At 42.0% G+C, this 27,463-nt stretch overlaps 1 protein-coding gene across 1 annotated transcript in view; it reads left to right on the forward strand.

Annotated features, from left to right (window-relative positions):
- The first annotated feature begins 13,647 nt into the window (after nucleotides 1–13,647).
- The window catches only part of myo15aa (myosin XVAa), a 38,244-nt gene continuing 24,428 nt past the window's right edge, over nucleotides 13,648–27,463 (forward strand). Inside the window, exons 1-20 of the mRNA XM_085270620.1 lie at nucleotides 13,648–13,730; nucleotides 14,082–14,145; nucleotides 15,335–15,444; nucleotides 15,661–15,735; nucleotides 17,929–18,019; nucleotides 18,178–18,183; nucleotides 18,424–18,527; nucleotides 18,656–18,719; nucleotides 18,806–18,919; nucleotides 19,036–19,197; nucleotides 19,442–19,555; nucleotides 23,339–23,397; nucleotides 23,679–23,802; nucleotides 24,920–25,015; nucleotides 25,443–25,574; nucleotides 25,664–25,789; nucleotides 25,908–25,985; nucleotides 26,080–26,234; nucleotides 26,325–26,370; nucleotides 26,454–26,578. Of these exons, the coding sequence (XP_085126746.1) occupies nucleotides 13,648–13,730; nucleotides 14,082–14,145; nucleotides 15,335–15,444; nucleotides 15,661–15,735; nucleotides 17,929–18,019; nucleotides 18,178–18,183; nucleotides 18,424–18,527; nucleotides 18,656–18,719; nucleotides 18,806–18,919; nucleotides 19,036–19,197; nucleotides 19,442–19,555; nucleotides 23,339–23,397; nucleotides 23,679–23,802; nucleotides 24,920–25,015; nucleotides 25,443–25,574; nucleotides 25,664–25,789; nucleotides 25,908–25,985; nucleotides 26,080–26,234; nucleotides 26,325–26,370; nucleotides 26,454–26,578 (1,928 nt within the window). The remainder of the gene's footprint in view (nucleotides 13,731–14,081; nucleotides 14,146–15,334; nucleotides 15,445–15,660; nucleotides 15,736–17,928; nucleotides 18,020–18,177; nucleotides 18,184–18,423; nucleotides 18,528–18,655; nucleotides 18,720–18,805; nucleotides 18,920–19,035; nucleotides 19,198–19,441; nucleotides 19,556–23,338; nucleotides 23,398–23,678; nucleotides 23,803–24,919; nucleotides 25,016–25,442; nucleotides 25,575–25,663; nucleotides 25,790–25,907; nucleotides 25,986–26,079; nucleotides 26,235–26,324; nucleotides 26,371–26,453; nucleotides 26,579–27,463) is intronic.

A 27,463-nucleotide genomic window follows, 5' to 3' on the forward strand; every position in this document is an offset into this window, starting at 1 on the left:
ATATTGAATATCTTATTTTCAAGAGATATATGCCATTTTCTTCCACTTGGAGCCTGTCCCATGTTTCCCATAACCATGAAAAAAAGGATTGAGACTTTTCATGGATACAGAATATGTAAGTTCACCTTTTTTGAAATACTTTTTAAAATGAAAAAATATTCTAGCTGTGAAAGATTAAGAAGAATATGATTACAAAATACAAATGTCTCATTGCTTTTGATGTTTTTATCCTTAGTTAAAGAAACATTTGTGCAGTTTCATGTCTCTATAGACAGCAAGACATATTTAACTACTCATATTACCACTACTTCAGTTGTCAGAAAATGTTTGCTCAGCTGCTACAAGAATAGAGTTTTACCTTTTGCACTAAGTTATATAAAACACTCTGCAGTAATATCTGTGGATGTTAGTTTCTATAGACATTGTTTGTATTGATCATGTGTACTTTTGTAAGGTAAAGAATGGCAGACTGCTAACAGACATTTGCCTTTGTGTGACTTATATGCCTTTTAAGGCCAGTAATAAGTGGTCCAGTTGTTTCTCTGTCTAAAGCATCAGTGACATCCATAAAGAAGCAGGCCCGGTACAGAGAAACGAATCCAGCATTGTATTCTCTCTTCTCACATGCAAGCCCAGTTTCTGTTTTGTTAAAAGCACAGATTGAATCATTAACAGTTAAACACACTTAGTAATTTCCCTCGCAAATCCGATTCCTATTGGCCCGCTTTAAATGTTATTTTAATTTGAAATACTCACAAAGTCATGAAATATTTCAACAAACCTAAAAAGTAACCAAGTGAATGCAGTTTTCACATAACTGTCGTGTTTCCTGTTTAAAAAAAACATTTAAGTAAAGAAGAAAATGGAAAGCAGGAACTGTTGTGTTAGAATTATAGCCATTTGCCACTTTATTAGGTACATCTGTGAATCACATGGTGCAAATATCTAGTCAGTTTAAGATGACCTGCTGAACTTCAAAGCAAGAATCCAAACATGGAAGGAAGCAATGCAATGTTGATATTTTGTCCCAAAAATATAATTTTCCTGTAAAAACAGAGTTAATAGAGTTCGTCATTTTATCATTAGTATCGTTACTTCTGCAGATATCATCTGATGTGAAAGATATTCTCAGGTCTGTGAGGCTCTGTTGTGATGCTATTGTTATCATAGGCATCCTATCGCGCTCTATTATTCTGGCATCTGCAGAATGTGTCGATACACACACACACACACACACACACACACACACACACATATATATATATATATATATATATATGATCAGAGCTACAATCTTGTGATTTATGTCTGTGTGTGTGTTTGAAAGAGAGAGACAGCTTCTGAAAAGGCACCCCAACAGAGAAACACACACACACACACACACACACACATACATATATATATATATATATATATATATATATATATATATATATATATATATATATACACATGTCTCACAGCTATTGTCACCGCACAGGATTTATAACAAATAACTCTCTGGGCTCTGACGTTAAGACACGCTTTGGCAATGATGATAGCGTGATATGTGTTTGTGAGTGTGGTAAGGAGAGGATGCTTGGTCGCCAGTCCTGCCATTAATACACAAAGGATCCACCCGGTTGTTTGCTTAAACACTTTATTGGGACAGGAAGCTGGGTAATGCTGCACGTTGACATTTGTAAGTGCAGCGTGTTTACCTAGAAACCCAATCACTGCGCTAATGATGCGTGGGACAGCAAAAAAAAATGCATATGTCTGAATCACCACTGTTCTCTCTCTGCTCCCTGTTGTGCCTTTGTTCTGTAGATGTACAGGTGGATACTGAAACATCAGAAGTTATGTTTACCATTCGATCTGCTCATTTCATTTCAGAGAAGCGAGGTGAACTTTGTGTGTCTGTGCGTGTGTGTGGCCACTATATAAATGTCCAGAAGAGGAGTCGGTCCATGCACAGAGGAGTCGGCAAGTTTAGTGGTTTTATTCCAGACGGTGGGTGGGTTGGTTCATAAATTGATGGATTTTCGTAGCAAACAGATGATCTGAATATCAGTCACAGTCACTCAGATTAATAGATGAGGTAAGCTACTTAAAAGCCAGGGGCTTATTGTGCTTTTATAACTAAAGAAGGGCCATCAACTTCACTGTCATGAGATGTTTTACCCACTTGTGCTGCTGCTTTCTGTGGAAAAAGAAAAAGGGAGATCGGTGAAATAGCAGATGCCATTTAAGGCTTTAAAACTGTGTTTTTAAATTTGGCACAAATCGCTGTATAGTGAATTATTTTTAGCTGCTGTGTTCCAACTAACAAATATTTGCACTTGTATATCTTTAGTCGGTTAAACTTTTACATCTTTGTGGAAAACTTGTTAAAGAGAAGTCCCAGTGAGGAACCTAACAGTTGTTAAAAAAAGATGTTATTTTCACAGTTACAGTTTTAAAGTAAAATTTGTAGCACAAAGTGTCAGATCTCTTTGTGACAGTACTGGAGGAGTTACAATACTGTAACAGTGGCTCGTGTTGATTTAGCACTGTGAGTTTGTGTTTGTGTGTCCTCATGCAAATCTGGATCTGCTGATGCCTTCTGTAGGAGGAACTAAAGACCTTTTTAGTTTTTTTAAACAAGTTTTTAACTGTCTTTCGGCTCCTCAATAGACAAACAATAGTGTTGCAATGACGAAATTAAAACCGTTAAAGGGAATCAAGGGCACCTACGTCAGTGTTGCTGTTTGAATGAGCTGATGGGTCATTGCAAGTATCTTTATAAGGAATGTTTTTGAAAATAAGGTCGGAGAGCGCACAGGCATTCTGCTTCGTGTGGTCTGATGACAAAATGGTATATATAAGAACCAGTCTATTCATTCATGTCCTCTGTCATGTCATTCATGTGTTTTTGGTCTATATATTTTGACTTATTTGAGCTACCATACTGATCCTGATGTACTAAATAGAGGACATCCTGAGCTTTCCACTGACATCTCATGTGTTTGGGTGGCCTCTTTTAGCTCCAAAGAGGCAGGAAATCAAAAAGTTCAATGGGAAGATCCTTTTTCCTTGGATCTTAGGAGGCTATAATTGGTCAATTTTCCATTGTCATGGATAATCGCCCACATAATATAATTATTATCTGAAAAGAAAGCATGCTCACGCTCAATTCTTTTAAAGATAACATTATAAATGCTTTAAAAAACCTCACATCAAAGCAGAATATTCTCAGCCTGCATAACCTTTATCAGTTTTTGACATTCAAAGGTTCACTTTAGTTGTTTGCAAGGATAAAGTTGGACCCTATCATTGAGAAACTAATGACTTCTCTTCATTCTGGTCATAGGGATCAATCACAAGTACAGAATTACATCTTATATTTAATATAAGCCTCACACACTGAGGCCTCATATGAAAGTCCCAGTTTTGGAATACAGCTATTGGGTTTAGCCAACAGCCCTGGGCCCTGCCTCTGCACCACAATGTTTGTGATTGTTTCATTCTCTGTAGAATGTAGAAATATAAAACATAGTTGGCTGGTTTTACACTGAAGACCTAGGATTGGCCCAAACTTTAATTCTAGACTTCTAGGCTTATTGAACATGAGGTTTGGGGGTTATACTTAGTATGTGCAATCTTCAAAACTACATCCGTGCATGTACTGCAGGAAGTTTGTCAGTATTACTTCATCAAAAATATTTACAAAGCTGTGAAGTATTCTCTCTTTTCTCGAGGTCTGTTCTTTTTGTGAAAATTCTGACTAATTTTCTAAATGTCTGTGTAAAGTCTGAACTTGTACATATTTTATTATGCATTTATTTTCTTTACCACTTTGTGGTAAAAGCTCAGTTTTTTACAGAGCGATAAGCAGGGTACATAAGTGAATAGCCAGAACATTTACACCCAGTAACATTAAACAAGTCAAAGTGTGTGTCTTATCTTTAGTGAGTCTGTTCAAGCAGTCAAACCAACCAAGAAATGATGTCTGATCCACTGAGACAAGTCTTCAGTGAGTTACTAGCTGCTGGCATTTCCTGCATTGTCAAGTCTGACAGCGCAGGTTAAGACCTGAATGGGGCTTAAAGGCTTACAGGAAACCTGAATCCAGCCTCCTCATCCTCCTGTCTTTCCTTCAGTCTGAAGGACACTCTCCCTCCTTAACTCTGTGTTTCTTTCTGTCAGTCATTTTCCTCTTTATGTTTTACACCCATGTTTCATAAGCAAATATGTCACTGTGGAGTATTATTCTGTCACTTTGACCGTATAGCAGGTTGCGTGATCATCTCCAGCATTGTGTTTGTTTAAAGGTCAATTGTAGATCCATTACTTTGGTCTGTTTATATTATATTTATGGCTTGTGAGCAAAACTAATGATGTCATCTAAACTTTGTGTTTAGTGCTGCTATGTAGTAAATGTTAACATGCTAACATGCTAAGCCAAGATGCTAAGATAATTAACATTGTTATTGTGAAAATGACATGATGTTCATCAAGGTTCAGGGTTCACATGTCTTGGTCTCTGGGCCTATCAGTGTGCATGTTCTCCTCCATGTGCTCAGGTAGTGATGCTAAATATGCCATAGTTTTGAGTGCAAGGTAAATAAAGCTCTTAAGTGCTTAGATTAAAGTGCTGTATGAATGTGACTGATAATATGAATGGCCATTGGGGAAGTCTTTATCAACAGGAAAAATGTATTCAAATACATTTAAAAGTCCAAAAACGTATACCCTTCTTCACTGTTTCCAGTGCTGTCCAGTTGGTTGAAACCCCTGAGGTGTAGATGCATGTAGCAATTAACTAATGCAATCATAATAAACGCTGCTGCTTTTCCTGCAAATAAATTGCCCCTGTAACACTAGTGTGTGTGTGTGTGTGTGTGTGTGTGTGTGTGTGTGTGTGTGTGTGTGTGTGTGTGTGTGTGTGTGTGTGTGTGCGCACGTACCCCCACTCACTGAATGAGCTTGTTGGCTATGCTCTGCTCAGGTGATCTCCTTTATTAGTCTTGTATCAGTGAGTGGGTTCACTGAAAGCCTGTTGTCAGTGGTTGGCACACGGATGAAAAGACTTGATCGTCATCTCTCGTTCACTCTCTATCTTCCTTTCCTGCCGCTCCTCGTTTTCACTTCTTCTCAATAACAGTTTTCTCTGAGGGACACCTATCACCACATAGTAATCCATAGTTTATTTGGAGTAATCTGCAGTTTACACACTATTACAGATTCTGTCTTTTACATGCCTTCTACCTCCCCTCTTTTTCCACCTCAGTCATTTCTGTCACTTGTGCTCTGTTCATTGCACATTCACTCAGTCAGCAGACCACATCAGTAAGACAGCAGATGCATATCACACATATCAAATAGAGCATTTTGTGTGTCTTGTTACCTGCCTGGTGACCAACAGTGTTCACATGGAAGGAACTTTTGAACTTTCCTCTGGGCCCGTTCTCTGTCCTGTCTTCACCCTCTTATCTCTACTGGCAGTTAGATGATACCGACAACTGCTGTTGTTATTGCTGCACAGGCTGCAGACAGTTTAGAGTGTGCTATGGTCACTGCCTTCGAGGAAACGTGATACCCATTTCTGCTTGGATGTACTCTCAGGTCAAGACTATTAGTCATTCCAATTCAGTGGTTAGCAAAGTTAGAGGTCAACCTGTTAACTGTGGTTGGCATTAATAACCACAATCCTTATTTTGTTCATTGTAATTTTCCTTGTAGATGAATGGTTGTAAATGCCAGTATTAAACCATTACTTTCCATCTGCTGTATGATGTCTGGCTGTTAACCCCTGACAGCAGTATGTATAATATATTGGTTGGGCAGCGGGCCTGGGTGGGGTTGACCCTTTGTGATATATTTAGAGGAGCCCTTGCTGAATGTTTTATCCATGCTACGTAGAAAGAACACAGGGCAGTCATTAAACATTCATATCTGCCACTGAGATGACCTCCTGGAATATCAGCCCATCATCAATGAATCCACGACAGACACTTCTGTAATTCTCTCAGTCTTTTGCACTTCCCATTGCGCATCTACTGACAGCCCATACATGTATGTATGTGTTTGTGTTTTTACCAGTTTAAATATGCCAACATGCCACAATAATGAGGGGGAAAATAATAAAAAGGTTTTTGTTGTTTGGCTGTTCTTTAGTTTGCCTCATAGCAGCCATCATTAATATTTAGAAAGATGCATAATAGCCAGTTTATGGTCACGAAGCAGACTGAGTTTTTAAAAGATCTGGGCAATATCAATAAGAAGCAAAGCGACTTGATTTTCTTAAATCTTTCCTAAATCCTTACTTGCTTTTTTAGTTGACATTTTAGATCCTTGAATGGTGTCTTTTTCCATAAAATGTATTGTGCATATGCACTGTAGGAACCTAATAGAAGGCATCACTCTCAGCTGTGGTCCATGCTGCTTCTTGTGTGTGTGTCTGTGTGCGTGTATGTGTGTGGTTAAGCTATTTGAAGCTTTGCCTCTCAGACACAGTTTAGCAACAGCTCAGCCAGCTTGCATTATTCATACAGAAGTGAGGCAGCAGATAGTGTTACCCCAAGCCAGTATAGCTGGGACATTATAGTTCCCCTTTTCAATTGTAACTGGGGAGACTCATATTCTGATGCACATGCACGCACAGACATACAATATATTTCTATATTTCTATATATGCTCCTATGTCATGCAACTGGATTGAGATGCGGAAGAGGCCTCGTGTTGAGGTGAACTGGGCTGTGGAAGTTTCAGTAACCAGAGAGAGATGGAGAAGGTTGTAGGAGGTCACAAAGGCAAGCTGACGCGGTTGTGGGTGGATACAACCGCAAACGCAACACTTGTGCACACTCATTCTGAGACAAAGAAGAGGACATCCCTTGACACGGAGACTCACTCTGACGCACTTGCATCGGCTCTCCTTGTTGGGGGGAGCATTGCGCTAAAGTTGGTGCGGTGGCCAAGATGAGGATTCACTGCTGGACTCACAGGACGAACTGACAATGGGAGACACACAAAGGACTACACAGAGTCTGTCAGTGGGATAGCAGGGTCTTTTATCTGTCGTGTGAACCTGGGAAATTACTTACAAACCCATACAGACCATCGGGACCAGGAACTTGCTTTGCCATGATGGATTATTTTCTTATTTTAGATGTTAAGTGGAAAAACTCAGTAAGTGGGTAAAACTTGGAAACAATCAGCACGATTTTTTTTTCCATATGTGATATTTGAAAATCAGTAAGCATCTGCAGTTTGGGGAGTTTTTGGGGGGTTTTTTGGGTTTTTTTTGCAATACTCCTGGAAAGGAGGTTTGTTTCTCTTTTTGTGCTTAGAAAACAGCTCTTTTGCCGAGGATTGAGGACGTATTGTAATGCGAGCGAGCACTGATGGCTGAGATTCCGACTCTGTTACTAGATCGTCTTCTGAAGGACTGTGGTTTGTGTTTATCTTGGTGTGCATTATAGAACAACTGACTCGAGACAGAGTATCCTGAAGTGTGTGTTTGTGGTGTCACACTGACAGATCGGATGGAGGAAAAAGGAGAGAAGACATGAAAGCAACTGGGGATGAGAGGATGTCGCTTCTGTTTAAACTGCTCTTCTCAATGCTGCATATCAACATTTACATTAATGCTGCCCTGTCCAGCATGCGCTTGGGAACTTCCTGACCTTCTTTGAAATGATTTGACTCAGAATTCATCATGCCACCCAAAAAAGGTGACCCAAAATCAGCTGCCAAGAAAGGCAAGTCAGAGGAACCAAAGAAGGGAGGGAAGGATGATAAAAAAGGAGGAAAAGATGACAAGAAAGGGGGGAAGAAGGTGGAGGAGCCCCCAGCTAAGGGGAAAGGAAAGGATGATGGAAAGAAGGGAAAAGGAAAGAAACCTGTCAGTGAGTCGGAGGAGGGGTCGGAGGAAGAAGAAGAGGAGATGAAGACTGAGGAAGAAGAAAGTGGTGACAGTGAGGAAGAAGTAGTGACCAAGAAACCAGATAAAGGGAAAGGGAAAGCAGCTCTTAAAGGTGCATCCAAGGCCATGGCTGTAAAGGGTTTTAAGCCTCCTTCTAAACAGCCTCCTCCATCAGATGATGAGAGTGATGATGGAAAGCCACAAATCAAAAAAGGAATGGGTGCAGTAAACCTGAAAAAGATGAGTGATGTACACATTAAAGGAGCGTCTAAGGCCATGATGGGATTTGCTGCAGAGGGGCAGAAGAAGACCTTAGGAGCAGCAAAAGTACAGAAGACACCCGATGTGAAATCTCACCTGAAAGGAGCTTCCAAAGCCATAACAGGCCTTACAGGAAAGGCATCCCCTTTCAGTTTTCCCTCTAAACAACAGCAGCCAGAGAAGGCAAAACCAAAGAGAAACCTTAAAAGCACATCCCGTCTCTTCCTACGACTCTCCAAAAAAAAGAAACCAGCTGCTGGTAGTAAACCACTTCTAGGCACCAGTAAGCTTTTTGCTGGTTTTGGGGCAAAGTCTGCTGACAAAAAGCCAGGCTTGTCTGGCTTCAGCTTGCTTAATAAAAAAGACAACAATGCAAAAGAAACCACACCACCTAAAAAGACAATAAATCTATCCAGTTTAGGGGGTAAAGGAAACATGGCAACAGAGGCAAAGGGACTAGGAGGGAAGTTCAAAGGCATGTTTGGCAAAAAGAAAACCACACCAGGCTTTAAGGCTAAAAGTTCGATGTTAGGGAGGATAGCTGCAGCAACAAACTGGTTGACAGGGAGGTTCCTGACTTCAAAGGGCCATGGTCAATTTGGTGCAAGGGCTGGAGGACGAGGCCGAAAGCGCTTGTCATTTGCCAACAGGGACACTAGAGGGAGACAGACACATTATTACAATGGAGAATATGAGTATGATGATAATGAGCATGGATATGAGGATGATTACCATGACAGGTGGAGGCCTAGAGGCTTTGGTAGACAACCAATTGCCTATGACCCATATGACCCTTTTGGAGAGGAAATGGATTACTATGATGATGATGAGTGGGAAGATGAATATGGTTACTATGATGAGGAAGGCAACTTTTATTACGATGACGAGCTTTACTATGATGATGAAATGGATTACTATGATTACCCTTATGGCTACTATGAGGATGAGTATGACGATTACTATGGTGATGAAGGGGTGGAGTACTACTATGGTGAGGATGGAATGCTATATGCAATAGAGTCAGAACCATATGGCTATTATGGTGATGCCATAAATGGTTTCTCTGACCCATATGACCCTTGGCCATATGAAGAATACTTTGACCACAATGTGGGATCTGCCTTTGGCCTTTCAGACTCTTATGGACTGATGAACGGTGGAAATGGTTTTGTTTCCGGTCTATATAATGACCCAATGCTGGGATATCCACAGCCTGCTCCTACTTATAATCATTATCAGCAACCTTTCCATATGGATTCTGGGCTGATTCCAGTTGAGATTGGGCAGCTATATGGACAAGAACAGCTGTCTTATCCTCTACCTGAGCCAGTTCCTACACAGCAGTTCAGGTTTCCCAGGCCCCAGGTTAGGTTATTTGGAAAAGACAGACTAGAGGTGGAAACATTGCCACCACCTCCTCTTCATTCTCGTCCCCCATCCCCTATGGTTCCTCCTCCCTCCCCAGTTCTGGCCCTCAACAATCAGGAGATGATGTCAGATATACAATATGAGCAACCCATCCACACATATCATCCTACACAGCCAAATTACCCTACTGTCATGAACCAACAACACACTTCCATTCTTGCTGGCCACGCCCCTTTTCTTACAGCCGCAAGCATTCAACAAGAACACATTCCTTTCCCTCAGCACACTTACCCTCCTTTCCCTGTTTCTCCTAGTCATCTGACCCCATCTCCCCTGCCACCTCAGTTCTCCTCACAAGTCTATCAAGATCCCCTTGCACAAGACCCACAGACATTCCAGATGGTTCAAATGACACCACTGGGTCCACCAGTGCAGCCAATGATGCATTCACAGCTACATTCACCTGTTGCCTCACCTAGGCCAGTGCGCCGAATGAGTCCCCTTCCATCCCCACAGCTATCACTGAGGCTGGGATCAACTAGGGCAATGGCGCCTCCTTCATCTCGCCTTTCACCACATCACATGGACTTCCAAACAGGCATCCGGTCTGACCTACACCTCTCTCCTCACCCTCATAGGCGGGTGCTCAGTCAGCGGGCCCCAGTGCCAGGTCAAAGGCCAACATCCCCAGTTAACAGGCGCAGACCACACAGCCCACCACCTTCTTCTCCACTACAACATAGGAGAGGTATGTCAGTGAGAACTCAACCTTCAATGACAAAAGAGAGGGGAGATATTCGGTTGCGTCGAGCACCTTCATCTGTCCGACCCCAATCCCCAATTTCCAGCCCGCTAGCTTCTCCCCGGGGATCGCTAAGGAAGAGAGCAAGCCCACCACCTTCCCCAAGACTCTCCTTTAGACAGCAACCTCCACCAGATGCAGTCCATTTGCCTTCTACCAGACCACAATTGTTCAGAGGAAGAAAACAGACATCTAAGATGAGGCGTTCCCCCTCTCCACCCCAGCCACATTCACAAAGAAGGAGCCCGACTCAACCTGAAAGAGCTGAGTCGCCTCCGCGATCCTTCCGCCCCACCTCTCCCCATCGCCCTCCTTCTCCATCGCCGTCGCGCATCACCAGTAGACCCCTCCCCACCCGCTCCTCTACTCGCAGAATGAGAGGTGGTGCAGGGATTCGAAGTCATGTGCCCATGGGGGCTGTGAAACCGTCTCCAGCCAACCCCTACTTACAGAGACACAGTCGACACGGGGCCCCTGTTACTCAGCATGTTGCCCCATTTAGGTCCTCCATCCATAGTGGTCCCGCCCCTCTTTCAGGTCAGATAGAGGATATAGCTGGAACACCGATGTTAGCCAGGGCAGGCTCCCGGCCTACAGGGTTAAGGGAGTCCAAGCGAATTGGTACCCCCCAACGAGGATTCCACAGACCTGTAGGTAGAGGGCAGCCATTAGTCCGAATGCCCAGAAACCAGTCCTCTCTTCAGTCTAGGCAGTCATTCAGAGCACCTCCTCCAGGTCCCCCTGCCCCTCCACAGCAATCATTGAAACAGAGTGGCCCTCTTTCTTCCCAGCCATCAGTGCGCCGGCTTCAGAGTACACCTCCATCTCCACAGCCCTTGCAGCAACAATCTCCAATGCTGTCCCGTTCTGCATCTCCCATGCACCATTTGTCTCATCCACCCTCCCCTTTGCCTCACAGGGCAATGAGTCCCCATGGTTTCAGACCAGCATCTTTTCAGCCTCCTGTTCCTAATGCTAATATTTCTCTTGCTACTTTTCCACCATCACAGAATATCACTCATTATGACTATACATTGATGGAGCCAGGCCCATCTCCAATGCTTACAAATGCTTTACCAAACGGTCAAATTGTAGGCTCACCCTTTCCTACCTCTCCTCTCCCTTACTCCACTATAGCTCACACTTCACCTTTACAAAGGCCCAGCTCCCCACAAACACAACATGAGATTTACCCTCAGAGCCTCCCTCAACTTACACCCTCATCACCTAATCTTGGACGCACACTCCAGAACCCTTACCTGCACAATGTCAGCAACACCACAGCTTTTCAGAGGAGCCCGTTACCTGTCATGCCTGGTGGACAGGAGGAGATATCAGCTAATGTACAGGAGAGCCAGATGATGCCCCAGTATCCCACTGCTGGTCTATCCAATGCTTTAATGCAGAACTCACGCCTACGGAGTGCCTCCTACTCATTTCCTCTGCAACGCAATGCCAACCTCTATACAACAGTTCTCACGCCACCTGAAGCAGCAGTCCCTCTTGCCCCTTCTGTCCCTTCCTCCCCACAGTTGTCCCCTGCTATGCTGACCTCTCAGCTACGTAATGCTTCTTTTGCTTCACCATTTCAGCGACAACCCTCCCCCACATTGCCAGGCTCACCTGCTCCTCCACCTTCCCCACAACAACAAGGAGGTGTCAGAGGTAGCTCCCCACTTCTCTCAGGTGGATTGCGAACTTCACACATCCAGGGATCCATGTTCAAGCTTCCAGGTGGCACTTTGACAATGTCCCGGGGCCCTGTTGAGACTCCAGTTAACACTGATAGTGTAGGTGGTGTTAGCAGTGGGATGCTCTCTAATGCCTTACAGAACCAAAGCCTACATCGGGCGACCTATAGACTACCCGATGGCTCTTTTGTCACAAGAAATGAACCTGCTGAACATGTCTCAGGTCCATCTCCACTGTCTTCCCCTATGCTGTCCTCTGCTTTGCTCAATCCCAATTTGCGACAAGCCACATATCGTTTACCTGATGGTACACTTGTTACCAGGACAGAGTCCACACCTGCACCCTCCCTTTCCTCTTCTACACTCTCCTCTGCTCTTCTCAATGCTAATGTTCGTAACGCCTCTTATCGATTACCAGACAGTTCATTTCTCACACGTCCAGGAGAGCAGACGCAGAGTGCAGAGAGCTCAGTAGCCTCCCCTGGGCTTTCTAGCGCCCTGATGAATGCTAACTTGCGTAAGGCAAAGTTTCAGCTCCCAGAAGGATCTTCATTGTTCTCACGGAACCAAGCTCAACCTTCTTCCTCTGCTTCTTCCGGCCCTGTCCTTTCTGGTGCATTGTTAAAAACCAACATCCGTGGTGCCTCTTATAGGCTTCCAAACACATCATTATTTAAGCAGCCTGGATCTACTGATGCCTCTCAACCGCGCTCACTTGACCTTTCCAATGCTCTTCGCAACCAGAACCTCCGATCTGCCACTTACCGTTTGCCAGACGGAACTCTCATGACCCGCCCTCAGCCGGCTTCGACACCCAAAGCGCTTGACCTATCTAATGCCTTATCAAAAAACCCAAACCTTCGTGGGGCGAAATACCGCCTCCCTGATGGCAATATCATGACACGACTCGGTGCCCCCAAAGCACCAGAACCTCGAACACTCAACCTATCTGGTGCTTTGCAGAACCCTCACCTTCGGGGGGCCTCCTTTCGCCTACCCTCCTCATATGCAGTAGTATCACCCCAGGTGCAAGGATCTGGCCCTAGACAGCACTGGGCACAGAACGCTGGAGTTGAAGCCCAACAAGATGAAGATGTGTGGGGGGCAGAGAGGGTTTTACCTCATGGGACAGTCCAAAACTTAAATAAGTGGTCCATGTATGGTGAAGGGGAGCTGCTGGACCCCCGCAGCTTGATGGGACAGGAAGGCTTGGGGAATGAGCAAGGAGAATGGAATCTCCGCAGGGAGGGGGAACCACATGGGCAGTGGTTTGACAAGGTAATTTCTAAAAACGAATGTGGCATGACAAAACTATGTATCCACAATGGCTAAAATTGTCATGGTGTCAACCTGTGAAGTGCTTTTGTTTATGCAGTGAGTTCGAAATATCTAGTGTAACATTAGAGTGAAAAAGTTCCATAAATGATTAGGTATGTCTTGATGTTTTTGTTTTGAAAAAGCAGAATGTTTTGCTAAACAGCAAAAAAGGTAAAAATTTCTGAAATGTTTTTCATAAAGTTTGAGGGTAAGCAACTAATAATAATTCAAAAGTAAGAGAATCAACAGTTCCTTGTGAGTGAATGTGTTCTTGTAACATGTACTTGCATTTAATTTCTGAATGTCTGTGCTTGTTTTAGATGTATGCAATCAGAAGCCTGCCCACAATGGTTCAGCGGGAGCAAAGAGAGGAAAATGGTGTTGAAGATATGACACAGCTAGAGTAAGTTAAAAACAAAAATGCCACAGTACACCACAGTTACACTTAGAACAAAGCAGTGGGGACCTTGAACACTGTCTGGTTGTTCAGTATTTGTATATATTTAAGTCATATTTTTGGTTATCAGATTATGGAGGCAATGCATTGTGCTCAGCAGGCAGTGTTGCACAACACATTTTATAACACCTTTATAACTAAAGAATGATGAAAGGGTGGAGAAAGTATTTGGCTGTAAGAAAAAAAAAGCTCAATTTAAATTCAGTTGAACTCAAACATGAAAAAATAGTGTGGTTTTGGGTTGCTTTTTTTGTTCATAACCCCATAAATAATACTCTAATTGCTTCTTTCCCCTAGTGACATGCATGAAGTGGCTGTTCTGCTGAACATAAGGAAAAGGTTTGAGAGAGAGGTTATTTATGTAAGTATTTAAAGTATTTAAGCAATACACACATTGCAAAAACAACCCTAAGGATGTTTTTTTGTTTTTGTCTTTGCAGCACTCATGTATGGTCAAGTTATCTTGTTGTCTTAAAATTTTCCTTAATTTTTATTTAGTTGGATGACAAAAACGTTGTCTATAAACATCTATGGCTACTTCACAAACTACATTGAGTTTGAAAGACAAACAAAACCTGACCTGTAAACCTTGGGTTACACCAAAAAGCGTACATTTTTAACCTGGAATCAAGAGTTATAAAAGGGATATAGTGCATGTATTTAATTCTTTGGTCAATAATTTTAGATACCAGTTTTAATACACATTGTAGCCAGATGGATTTACATCTTGGCTGTACATCTAAATTGACCCACAGGCTGATCATTTAACCTACGTCTGCTGCCTTTAGCAGTACTTGCTGTGTATGGCGTTATTTTTGTGCCACTATTCTGAGCGCATGTAAAAACAAATTGCAGGTGCAGGTGTTGCATTTTGAGGAGAAATTTATTTTGAGTGAAGAAAAGCTAAATTAGAGTGAACAAAATTCATTGCTGCTTGCAAAAAATGTATTTCAGTGTTTGCAATTTTGAGACTGCTGCATCCCTCTGCAAGATATCTCACTATTTTTGACTTTTCTGAGCCTGTCAAGTCCTTCTTTTGACCCATTTTGCCAAAGGAAAGGAAGTTGCCTAATAATTATGCACACCTGATATAGGGTGCTGATGTCATTAGACCACACCCCTTCTCATTACAGAGATGCACATCACCTAATATGCTTCATTGGTAGTAGGCTTTCGAGCTTATACAGCTTGGAGTAAGACAACATGCATGAAGAGGATGATGTGGACAAAATACTCATTTGCCTAATAATTCTGCACTCCCTGTATGTTGAACGTGACAAACAGTGAAAGATAGCATTTGCAGGGGGATAGTGAAATGCACATATAGTAACACAGAAAATCAAAAGAATTGGGATTTATAATAAGTGTTTTTAAAACATATATTAATAATTGTGGTATGTGTGACAATGTTCATGAAAAGTTTTTGTTCAGATTGGTCCACGTGTTAAGGGATAGATAGGGTACACAGACACATGTTCCTACACACATACACTATGATCATTATGGTAAAATTACTTTCTTTGTGAACCTCTTCTTTCTTTTTTGTCCAGACATACATAGGCAGCATTCTGGTGTCTGTGAACCCCTATAAGATGCAAAACACCTATGGGACAGACATGGTGCTCATGTACAAGGGCTGTGCCTTGGGAGAAAACCCTCCGTAAGTTATTTTCACTCTAAAATTGTTGAACCGTGAACCTTATATTTAAAAAACAAAACAATAAATGTCAAATTATTAAGTATGTTTCATCCATGCTGACAGCTGTAAATAACTGTCAGCAACAGAGGATCAAAGTGCAGAAAGAGGGAAGCAGAATACTTTGTTGCGCTTCCTTTAAGAGTCTGAAGGCTTGTTGTGTATCTCTTTCTCCTTCAGGCATTTGTTTGCCATAGCAAACGCTGCTCATTCCCAAATGATGGATGCCAAAAAAAAACAGGTCATAATAATCAGGTAAGAGGCTGACTCTCATTGTTTCTTCAGTCACTTTCTCTGTAAATATGAATCAGACAACAGAGACGTGCATGCAGTTAATTATACGGTGCATTGTATTTTTAACATCTGAGTCTTGCAATGTGAAGCTTTTCTTTTGTATCCTTTAATATATCATTGGTAACCTTTCAAGGTTGTCCGTGAAGCTTCTTGGTTAAAGGTTTCCATCTACAGATGGATTAGTGTTTGTAAATTCATGAGTGTCTGTCTGTGGTTTACTGGCCAGCAAACTTAAGATGGAGTGTTTTGCTCCATGTCAGAACTGATCTCTTGGAAGAAAAAACACACACACACACAAACACACACACGCACATAAACCAGTGAAGTTAAATTTACCAACACTTGAGTGTGACTTCATTTAGTGGCTGCGCTCATCTGTGAAAACAAACACACCGACATCCAGAGGTTTGCACAAACATAGGTCTATGCTTTTGGATATGACAAAAGACACTCATAATATACACATAAACGCACACTCACACATGCACACGCCCTCACAAACCTGGAACACTTTAGCCGTATTCGGAAGGAGACACCTGTAAGGAAAGCCCAGCCAGGTCTGAGTTGGAGCAGGTTATGTTTCAGAGGTGTGTGTGTGTTTGTGTGTGAGTAGTACATTTGTGCGGGCTGTGTGCTTGCAAGTGTGTCTTTGTGTTTCAGTTAGTATGTGTTAAGGGGTAACTGAGGTCTGGTGTACAGTGACCAATAATGGTCCTGTTTTTAGCTAAGCAGCCATTGAGCTGAAACCCTATGCTGGAATGCGGTGAAGGTGCCAGCATCCCTAAATGCACACACACACACACACACACACACACACACACACACACACACACACACACACACACACACCCTTTGGCCAAGCTTACATAATGGTGGTATTTAGTGCTTGGCAATGGTAGATCAATGGACCTGTGTGTGCATGTGTGTGAAACTCTTTCAGGTGGTTTAATGCAAAAGTGGAACCGAAGCCTTGCCTAATGCAAGATTAGCCTTGTCTCACATCACTTAGTCAATTAAGTCAAACACTCTGCAAGCACCACCACAGAGGTGAAAAGGATCCAATAATGGACGCTCTAAATGATTTCTGGAAATCCTGAGAAGCTGTGCTCTAATTCAGGGTAATGTTCACACTTGGTGAGCTTTTCCTTGCATCAAACCTGTTTTTGTATTTCCACTAGTAGAATGCAGATGATCAAAATAGTTCAGAGTTATTTTTGCCTACCATTAAAGAATATAATCTTTTACACTGCTCAAAAATAAAAGGAACACTTTTTATTCAGAGTATACCATCAAGTTAGTTAAACTTCTGGGATGTCAGCATGACTGGTTTGGTGGTGGGTCAGGGATGGTCTGGGGGGGCATATCCATGGAGGACACACCTCTACAGGCTAGGCACTGACACCATGACTGGCGTTACATATCGGGATGAAATCCTTGGACCCACTGATACACCCAACTCTGGTGCAGTGGATACTGGATTCCTCCTGCTGCTCAACTCATGTACCAAGAGTATGTAGGCAGTTCCTGGAGGATGAAGGATCTGATACCATTCACTGGCCCCCACGTTTGCCTGACCTAAATCCAATAGAACACCTCTGGGACATTATGTTTCAGTCCATCCGACGCTGCCAGACTGCACCTCAGACGGTCCAGGAGCTCAGTGATGCCTTGGCCCAGATCTGGGAAGAGATCCCCCAGGACACCATCTGTCTCATTAGGAACACCCCCCGACGTAGTCAGGCATGCATGGAATCATTTCTATCACTTGATGTGCCATCATTTCATTGAGCACATTGCCCAGTCCATATCTGTGTAGATATCAGCATCATTTCTTTCCACTGAGATCAGTGTTTCCAAAGTGTTCCTTTATGGAAATGGCACCTCATAATTAACCCATCATGGCTGTATAACAATAAAGCTTTTTGTATCTGGGCTTTGAAAAAGCACACACAGATTTTAAACATTAAAAACTGGGCATTGTAATGTTTGATAAGCTCAGTTTGTATGCACTAATATTCAAACTTTCCAGGTGCTGGTTATCTGAGGAAAAGTTGTCTCCAGCTCAGCTGAGCACTGGGGCAGTTCTTGATTGTTTTCATTGCCGTGTTGATGGGTTTTCTGTATTCCCAGTGAGACTCTGTTACTGTGTTTCAGTGGGGAGAGTGGGTCTGGAAAAACCGAGTCCACCAAACTCATCCTTCGCTACCTAGCAGCTGTACTTCACAAAACTAATCTTGCGCAACAGGTATGCACACACACTTCCTGACATGAATAAAGAACTGCCATCAGAGTTGGATATTTGCAAACTAAGACACTCAAAGTTTTCCTTCTTGTAATGACGACTAATGTGCTTGTGCATATTTTTTATTTGCCTGTATCTCCGGTGGCTTTCCTTGGGTGCAGATTGAGGTAGTTGGGGTTTTCTGCATGCTGCGTGTTTTATATTTTACAAGTAATTTTCATCAATGGCCATAAGAATATCAGGTTACTGTGTTTTGCCGTGGTGTGTTTTTCTATGATTCATTTGGCCAGACATTCCCACTGAAACAGCTTCTTTCCTCTGTGTTGTACAGTTACAGTTACTGCTCCCTTTATAAGGCGATCTGATAAAGGTTTATATATTGTTTGTGTGTTTGGCATCCCTGATAGATACTTGAGGCAGCTCCTCTTCTGGAATCTTTTGGAAATGCCAAAACCGTGCGGAACGATAATTCCAGTCGCTTTGGGAAGTACATTGAGGTCTTTATGGAGAAGTGAGTTGTTGTTTTTTTTAAAAAGCAACAAGCAAAACTTTGACCTCTGCTCTGATCTCACTCCAGCTTCTTTTACTTCTGAAGCTGCTTCTTTTTCACGTGTGTTTTCTGATTCCTTGTTTTCCCAGTGGTAGGATCAGTGGTGCCATAACCTCTCAGTATCTGCTGGAAAAATCCCGCATCGTCTTTCAGGTGAGGCAAGCTGACACAAAGGTCTCGATAGCTTGTTTATTTCTGTATATGGAAGTGTTGCTGTAAATGTGCCGCGTGTGCTTCAGGCCAAAAATGAGAGGAACTATCACATCTTCTACGAGATGCTGGCAGGTCTTCCTTCGCAGCAGAAGCAGGCCTTCTATCTACAAGAAGCTGAAACCTACTATTACCTCAACCAGGTAGAAGATAGTTTGAGTTTGATCATCATCATTGTCAGTGATTTTGGGTCACGACCCTTCCAAAAATCCTTCTCGGGTCACGTTTAGCACTGCTGGTCTTCTCGTTCTGCACACAGGGAGAGGATTGTGGGATAAAAGGGAAGAACGATGCAGAGGACTTTCTACGTCTGCTTTCTGCCATGGAAATCCTTCACTTCACTGCGGATGACCAGTCGTCCATCTTTAGAGTCCTGTCTTCCATACTGCACCTGGGCAATGTTTACTTTCAGAGGCATGAGGTGTGAATTATTTTATTTCTCAGGTTTTTCTCGTATGTCATCCCTTTTTTTAAATTTTGATTAATATAATAATAAGGTGCAAAGTGTTCAGTCACCTAGACTAATGAGTTAAATTCTAAAATAAACTAAACTTTATCAGGACAATAAAAACTATGTAAGATAAGCAGCAAAGATTTTCCCACAGGTAATTCTTCTTTTCTTTTTTCTTTTCTTTTTGCATTTCTATTTTCCTCCTGAACTGCAGGCTGATGGCCAGGAGGTGGCGTCAGTGGTTAGCACTCAGGAGATCAGAGTAGTCGCAGAGCTGCTGCAGATCTCACCAGAAGGACTACAGAAAGCCGTCACCTACAAAGTCACAGTCAGTATCAAACCGTGTCCCGTCTGCATGTGCACTGATGTTCTGTCTTTTGTTCGTTCAGTGCTTGAAAACAACAAGCATAGCACTGCAGTCTGTGACATTCCTGAACCTGGAGGTGATTTTTCTACATTGTCAACAGGAAGGTTTCTACCTTACTTACACAGCTGTGGTTACATTAAAGGCATTGTATCGCCCAGAGTGTCGCTTACGCAGACACAAAGGAGACACATGTGTTGATGCCACACACAGAGTGAAAGAATGAAAGACAAGAAAGAGGCAAACTGCTGTCATCGACCTGCTTGGATGGTTCTTTTCTCATCCTGACCTCCTCTGGTCGGTTATTAGGATCGTTTCTATCCAACCTGACTATTTCTATAAAGCAGGGGGTTTTGTGGAGTATTTGGTTATCAATTCCAATGAACCATGCCATGTTTTAAAGGGGAATTTAAATATATTGGAGTGCAAAACATTGGAAGATACTTTGTATATGTTTGCGTTTTAAGGCCTTAAACAGAACAATGAATTTAGAAGTGAAAGAATTGAAAAACAAATCAAACATGTGCATATAGCAGCCTGTAAACTAGGAGAGCCTTCAGCATTTGTGAAGGAGGTGCATGATTATTTATCGAAGGACTTCACTGCTGATTTAGTTTAAATCTAGGACAGCTCATAGCTCTGTGTAGTGCAGGAGAGTGACTCAGTTTATCAAAGATTTATTGGAGGAGTCTGATTAAAATTGTTCCCTTTTTTAAAAAAAAGTTTTGATTCCTTTATTAAGAGCCAAACATTCAACCCAGTAACTTTTTTGACCCAGCTGATAAACTACCAGCAAAATGGCAGACATCCTCAAGTGAATGTACAGCATGAAAAAAAAGTCTAAAACTGAGTTTTGCAACTTTAGCTTTTACCTTTGTTGGTGTATTAGTGGTATTCAAATAAATGCAGATGTGCCTTTAATAGGTCACTTTTAATGATCTGTATCACTTTCACATGGTGAAAACAAGACTTTGCAACATTATACACAAACAGCACAATTTGATTAAGCTCTTGACATCATTGAGGAGGAAACGTCTCTCACCAGGACCAAGATCAGGAAGGGCAGCCATCTGCCTCAGCCAGTGAAGGCAAAAGGGGCAAAAAAGTATGATGCACAGACAATATATATAAAAAACAAACAAACCAAAAAACAAGGACGGGTCAGTCTAAATTAATTCAGTTCTATTCAGTTTTATTTTATATATGGATCAAATCACAACAGTTGCCCCAAGACACTTTATATTGTAAGCTAAAGACCCTAAAATAACACAGAGGAAACAGAGAACAACAATAACCCTCTGTTAGCAAACACTTGGGAACAGTGGGAAGGGAAAACTCCCTTTTTACAGGAAGAAACTTCCAGCAGAAAGAGCCTCAGGGAGGAGCAGCCATCTGCTGTGACCGTTTGGGCCTGAGCGGTGGAGACAGGACAAAAGACAGACTGTGGAAGAGAGCCAGAGATTATTAATAACTAATCATTAAATGGAGACTCCTAAAACAAGTGACTGAAACCATCAACTCAGCAGGAAATTGTATAGAGTGGTCAAGTCAGAAAGTCCTCTTTCTTATAGGCCTCTATAGGTCTGAATGTCTTTTTTGCAGCCATCTGGTGGTCTGCAGTTAGAATGCAATTTGATTTCACACTGGTTTAATTTTTCCAACCCAGAACAGGAGGCAGCCCACAGCACTGGAGACTCGCAAGGGGGAAAGCATGAATGTAAACGGCTGCACACATCCACACATCCTCGATACATCAGAGGACACAGAAAAAATTCATATATAGTATTTAGACTGAGCTATGCTATTTTAAAAGGGAAAGCATCTTTTTACTTCTTTTATTTTTAGTGTGCTGCAGAGATGAACAGCCACATTCAGCTTATAGCTCCAGGGCGTGAATCTGTCAGTCATGCTTTTGTTGTGATTTCAGCTTTTTATGCTTCTGGTTTTTGCATCTAACCAGCTGGGAATCCTCTTTGTCCAAAGAACGCAGTTACTTATTTCCACGAGGCTTTGCTGTTTGCATCTTAGTGTCTTCATTTCTATACCTTACACATTCTCCTGCATAAAGAAGAAATGCTGTTTTGTTTTCATGTGAACTTTCTTGAGGTCCATTGAATTCAAACTGGGACAGGATGGTAAATTGGTCATTTTTTTTATGCTCTGAAGGAACTTCTTTAAAAACAGTAAACAGTTAGGTGGTGACAATTTTAAAACCTAGATTGTTTGCAGTACAAATAAATAAATTTGGTTCCATTTTTCCTTATTGTTGCCCACATGGTCAAGTGTGATTAAAAAACAAACTATTTTTGTTATTAATTCCAAACTAACCCAAACTGAGTGTGGAGAAGTGTCACAATACCAGTAAGTATTAAAACCAGAGAGCATAAAAACCTTTGCAGAAGCCTGGCTTTACTTGAACTTATCTCCTTTATTATTTTAAAGCAGCATAAGAGATTTCACAGCTCCAGAAAGTTTGATGGAGCTTTTGAAGGAACTGTCAGTGTTAACAGCGCAGTTAAAGGACTTGCACGTGACTTACAATAGCCAAAAAAAGAGAGGATCCTCCATCGCATTTGCTGTTCAGTTATCCTTAATTACCAGTACATGAGCTATTGATGTGGTCATTATCATCCAGCTAGGAAATGAAGTGAATCCATACCAAATCCAGGAAAGGAACAATTAAAATATCCCACTGTCCATACAAGTGTTCCAGTTGGTCATCCACCTATTTGTGTATTTCCTTGTTTGCTTAATTTCCATCATATCCATGAACAAAGTAGAAAAAAAACATATTTTTTTTGTTAAGCAAAGTATTTCTCCTCTTAGTATTTCGTTTTTTGGATCCATTTTCTTTTATGTGTAAGTGTCCAGTAGTTTCTCTGTCCGGTTTAAGGGCTGATTCAACTCGTCCTGACCCCTCTGGTGCTGCCTCTGGTGAGGAATGAGGGTGATGGGAGAATTAAAAGAGAGAAACATCTAATTATCACCCACCTTATATCTTCCACATACACATGCTCCTATACACTAACCAAGGACCTTTTGTATAATTGAGTTCCTATTTACAAAGGTGCCTGAGTAACAGGAGAGGGGTGGGTCGTACCCACTCATTTCCTCTCACTGGAGGAATCATGTGTACACATTAGTGTCTTTGTGTGAGCGCACACGTGTGTGTGTGTGATAATTAAGTGTGTTTGGCAAGAGAGGGTCTCAAGTCTCAAAGCATTCTTTATCTGATCAGATCTCAAGTTTAAGACACCCGAATCAATGAATAAGAGAGTAGAAGAAAGGGAAGAAGGGAAGAGCTGAAAGGATGCAAAGGAGTGGATACAAATATAGGAAAAGAAGTTAAATAGGAAGCAGTTCAGTAAAAACAAAGGGTGAAAAGCCTAACTCTTCAGCCCAGAACTTATGGCGTCCTGTTGTGATTCTTCAATTGCAGAAGAAAAAGTTCTGCTTCTATAAAATATATATTACAGTGCAGGAAAAAAAAAGGAAAAACAGACTGGAAGAAGCAGGAAGCAGGTGGAGGATAAGACCACCTGATCTGTCAGCCCAAGATGAGAGCCTCACCACAGTTACTGAACAGGCACCAATGAGGGGCACATTAGCAGGAAATTTGGGTGCAATTCCATTTTTAATTTGAACTTAAAGCCTTTCAACTTCAAACCAAGATGAAAGGAGGCTTGAGACTCTATATTATCAGGTAGACGCCTGCGTAAAACGTGCTGACTTAATGTTTTTTCACAGGAAACAATGAGGGACAAGATCTACACCCCTCTGAGTGTAGAAAGTGCTATTGATGCCAGGTGAGAGACAGCTACAAACAGAACATGCCGTGCATAAAAAATCATTACATTTATTACCGTTAATTTATTTAAATAACATGTTTGCATCTTTATCATTATGTATGCATGCACACTAATACATGTGCACTAAATTACTAACACATATGCAATCTTAAAATCCCTTTTGTCTTAAAGTTTTACCTAATAAAATTCTTGCTAATAACAATGCATATGTTTTCTTTCTCCTTTTTAATTTCTTATATCATTGTGTCACTCGCTGCCCACCACTCACACACATCCAGAGATGCTGTTGCCAAGATCCTATATTCGATGCTCTTCCGCTGGTTAACAGAGAGGATCAATGGTCAGGTGTACCCTCACCAACACACCCTCTCCATCTCCATCCTGGACATTTACGGATTTGAGGTAACGGAGCCTTGTTGTATGTTTGACCTTAAACCCCTCAGAAAAAACTAGAATGCAATGAATCCTTAGTAGGTTCTAAAATTACTTTAAACTTAATCACAGATGAATAACAGCGCATGATATATTGCACCTTGTCATTATTTATTTAATAATTATTAAGCCAAAATGAAGAGGCAGCTTTACTTCTTCTATAGGAATTATAGGAATGCTACTTTCAGCTGCTCCTTTGCCACATGGGGTCGTCGCAGCCGGCAGCTCTACGTCTTTGATTCATTAGAGTTTTGCACCAGATACCCTTCATGACACCACCCCAAAGGGGATTTGTGGCTTTGGCTGGAATTGAAGCAGCAACCTTTCACTCACACTACATCATGAGAATGATTAGTCACAAGTGGAAAGTATTAAAAACTGCTGCCAATCGACACAGGAGTGAACGACCCAGCAAATTCACCCTGAGGTCATACCGTGCAATATTCAGAAAAACTGCAAAAACCCAAGAGCTCCATCTCAACTCTACAGGCCTCAGTTAGGATGTTGAATGTTAAAGTTCATGACAGTATAGTTATAAAAAAGACTGAACAAGTGTGGCCTGTTTGGAAAGGCTCACAGAAGGAAGCCTCTTCTCTTAGGACAGTTTAAGTGTGCAAATTTGCGGTGCACGAGCAGCTTATCAACACAAACACCTGATACCAGCTGTTAAACATGTGGTGCAGGGGTGATGATTCGGCTTGTTTTCCAGCCACGGGGCCTGGACGCCTTGCAGTTACTATGTTGACTATGAACTCCTCTGTATACCGAAGTACTCTAAAGTCAGATGTAAGACTGACAGCTAAAGCTAAAGCATTTGAAATAATCCGTCGCATTCCCAGTAATGCAGTCAAAGCTTTTATTGACATAACTTATAACTATAAGAGAAAAGATTCAGATTACTATCAGCAGGGAAGGAAGGAAGGAGGGCTTAACAATGCTGCACGTTAAAGATACTCAGAGGGACATCCAGATAATCACTTTGTAGGCATGATGATGAGACAGAATTACCATATATATGTGTGTGTGTGTGTGTGTGTGTGTGTGTGTGTGTGTGTGTGTGTGTGTGTGTGTGTGTGTGGGACAACAGGATCTGGTCCTCAACAGCTTCGAGCAGCTTTGCATTAATTATGCAAACGAGTACCTGCAACTCTTCTTTAACAGGATCGTATTCAGAGAGGAACAGGTGAGTCCACGTCACACTTGCCGATGAAAAGCACACACTCACGCACTTGTCCTATAACAATTGAGGACAAAAAATGCACATATTTGAGGCATCATATGCACGCAAATGGATCTCATTAAGTGTAGATTAGTGGCATATAAACATGTGAATCCTTTGCTTATTTCAGGCGTTGGCAACGTTCAACATCAAAACAGCCATTTTACCTCCTCCTACCAAACAGCAGGAGTAAAAGAGCAGCACTTGGGGGATGAGGGATAGACGGGTGGATGACAGATGTAACTGGGGGAGGATAAATGAATGTATTGCATATAGTATATGTATTAATAGGTAACCCTAACCTGTACCTCGTGAGCTGCAGGTTGCCAACATCTGGCTTAGGTAATAATGCAACTAATATTTTATGATCTTTAATGTGATCCTGTTGAAGGAGGAGTACAGCAGGGAGCAGATCCCATGGCAGGACATCACATTCAACGACAACCAGCCCTGCATCGACCTCATTGCCACTAAGCCTCATGGGATACTGAGGATTCTGGATGACCAGAGCGGTTTCCCGCAGGTGAGGATGAGGAGGAAGTACTGACAGACTTCCAGATTCCTTATATGGATTATAAAACTAGGACTTTTGGTGTGGTAATTTGTTGACAGGCAACAGACAACACTTTTCTTCAAAAGTGTCACTATCACCATGGCAGTAATCCACTGTACATGAAGCCAAAGATGCCGGTCCCAGAGTTCACAATTAAGCATTTTGCCGGGCGGGTCACTTACCAGGTACTAAGCTCCTCACTGAGATTCTCTTGGCTAGTTTCATTGTATTATAATTCATTGAAGTATTGAAAATGTGGTGAACTGTAATGACAAACAGAGTGATCATCTGTCACTGATGCAGGTTTACAAATTCCTGGATAAGAACTACGATCAGGTGCGTCAGGATGTCCTGGACCTGTTCATTCAGAGCAAGAACAAGGTCGGCTTGGTCTTAAAACTTAATCTAATCGACACAATCGCTACGCAATGTTTTTGTAAAGTCTGTATTAATCTGTGCATTTGTGTGTTTCCAGATGGTATCGAACCTCTTCCTGGTTCATGCAGAGGCCACGGGTCAGCAGAGAGGTCACATAAGGAAGAGCAGCACAGTCACCAGAAAATACCAAGCTCCCACCGTCAGCAGCAAGTTTCAACAGTCCCTGCTGGAGCTGGTGGAGAAGATGGAGAGGTGAAGTACACATGTTCTCTCTCAGATCATAATTGGTTTTTATTGTTTTCATTAAAAAAAAATTATCATGTTTTTGTTGTTCCATTTCAGGTGCAATCCTTATTTCGTTCGCTGCATTAAGCCAAATAACATGAAGGTAGATCTTGAAGCGTCATATATTTAAAGTTATTTACCTGCACATACATTAGTGTTTCTGAGCTTTTGGACACCTGTCTTTAGCAACCAGGTGTGTTTGAGGACGAGCTGGTGAACAGCCAGCTGCGGCACTCTGGTGTCATGGAGACCATTAGGATCCGCAAAGAGGGATATCCAATCAGAATGCCATTCTATGTCTTCCTGTTCAGGTAACATGAACTCTGATCCTCAGCGTATTTGTTGAGTTTGTGAAGCTATTCAGGACTTTGTGTTCCCAAAAAAAATGAAGATAATTGATCTCACAGCTGAGGCAGAGGAGAACCTTCTATAACAGAAAATCCCAGCAATAACTGAGCAGACCGCGAAGTGGCAACTCATAGCTGATGCTCTTCTGATTTGCAAATATCATATGTCATGCCTTATTTAAGCTACTTCAACTGGTCCACAGTTGCACGTGTCTCTGCAAGTCACTTTGCAACCCAACTTTAACTAATTTTCTTCTTCTCATGCTTTGTCTGACTTAATCAGTGTCATAGCTGCTGTCATTGCGCTGCTCTTTGGTGGGGTCTTGCTGCTGCCCTCCCAGTACAAAGCCATGCCACCAAAGTTTAAAATTTTAATTCATGTGTAACTTTGTTTATGGTGTTGTCTTATTTGGCAAAAAAAAAAATGAACTATGGAAGATTCTGTAACCACAACCACAACCATAAAAGCACACAAAAAGAATAATTACACATTTCACACAATATACACTACATTGACTATGAGGACACGTACACATTATACCTACAGGAGCCTTTATTACATCCCATTATAAATCCACAGCCATTCATAATGTGTCTGTTAATGTGTCCATAATGCGTTTTCCTTTCTCCACCAAATTTTACAGTTGGCACAATGCAGTTTGGTGTTCAAACCCAGACTCATCCATCAGACTGCCTGATAGAGGAATGTGATTTGTTATGCCACAGAACTATTTTCCACTGCTTCAGAGTTCAGTGGTGGCATGATTTACTCCGCCTAGCACTTGGCATTGTGTCTGGTGATCTAATGCTTAAAGCATGGCCTTCAGCTATGGAGAGCCATGAAGTGAA

This window comes from Mchenga conophoros, linkage group LG4 (assembly GCF_057382185.1).
Source record: "Mchenga conophoros isolate Kocher_MC1m ecotype Shallow Benthic linkage group LG4, M_conophoros_male_GT1.1, whole genome shotgun sequence".
In the NCBI taxonomy this organism is placed as follows: domain Eukaryota; kingdom Metazoa; phylum Chordata; class Actinopteri; order Cichliformes; family Cichlidae; genus Mchenga; species Mchenga conophoros.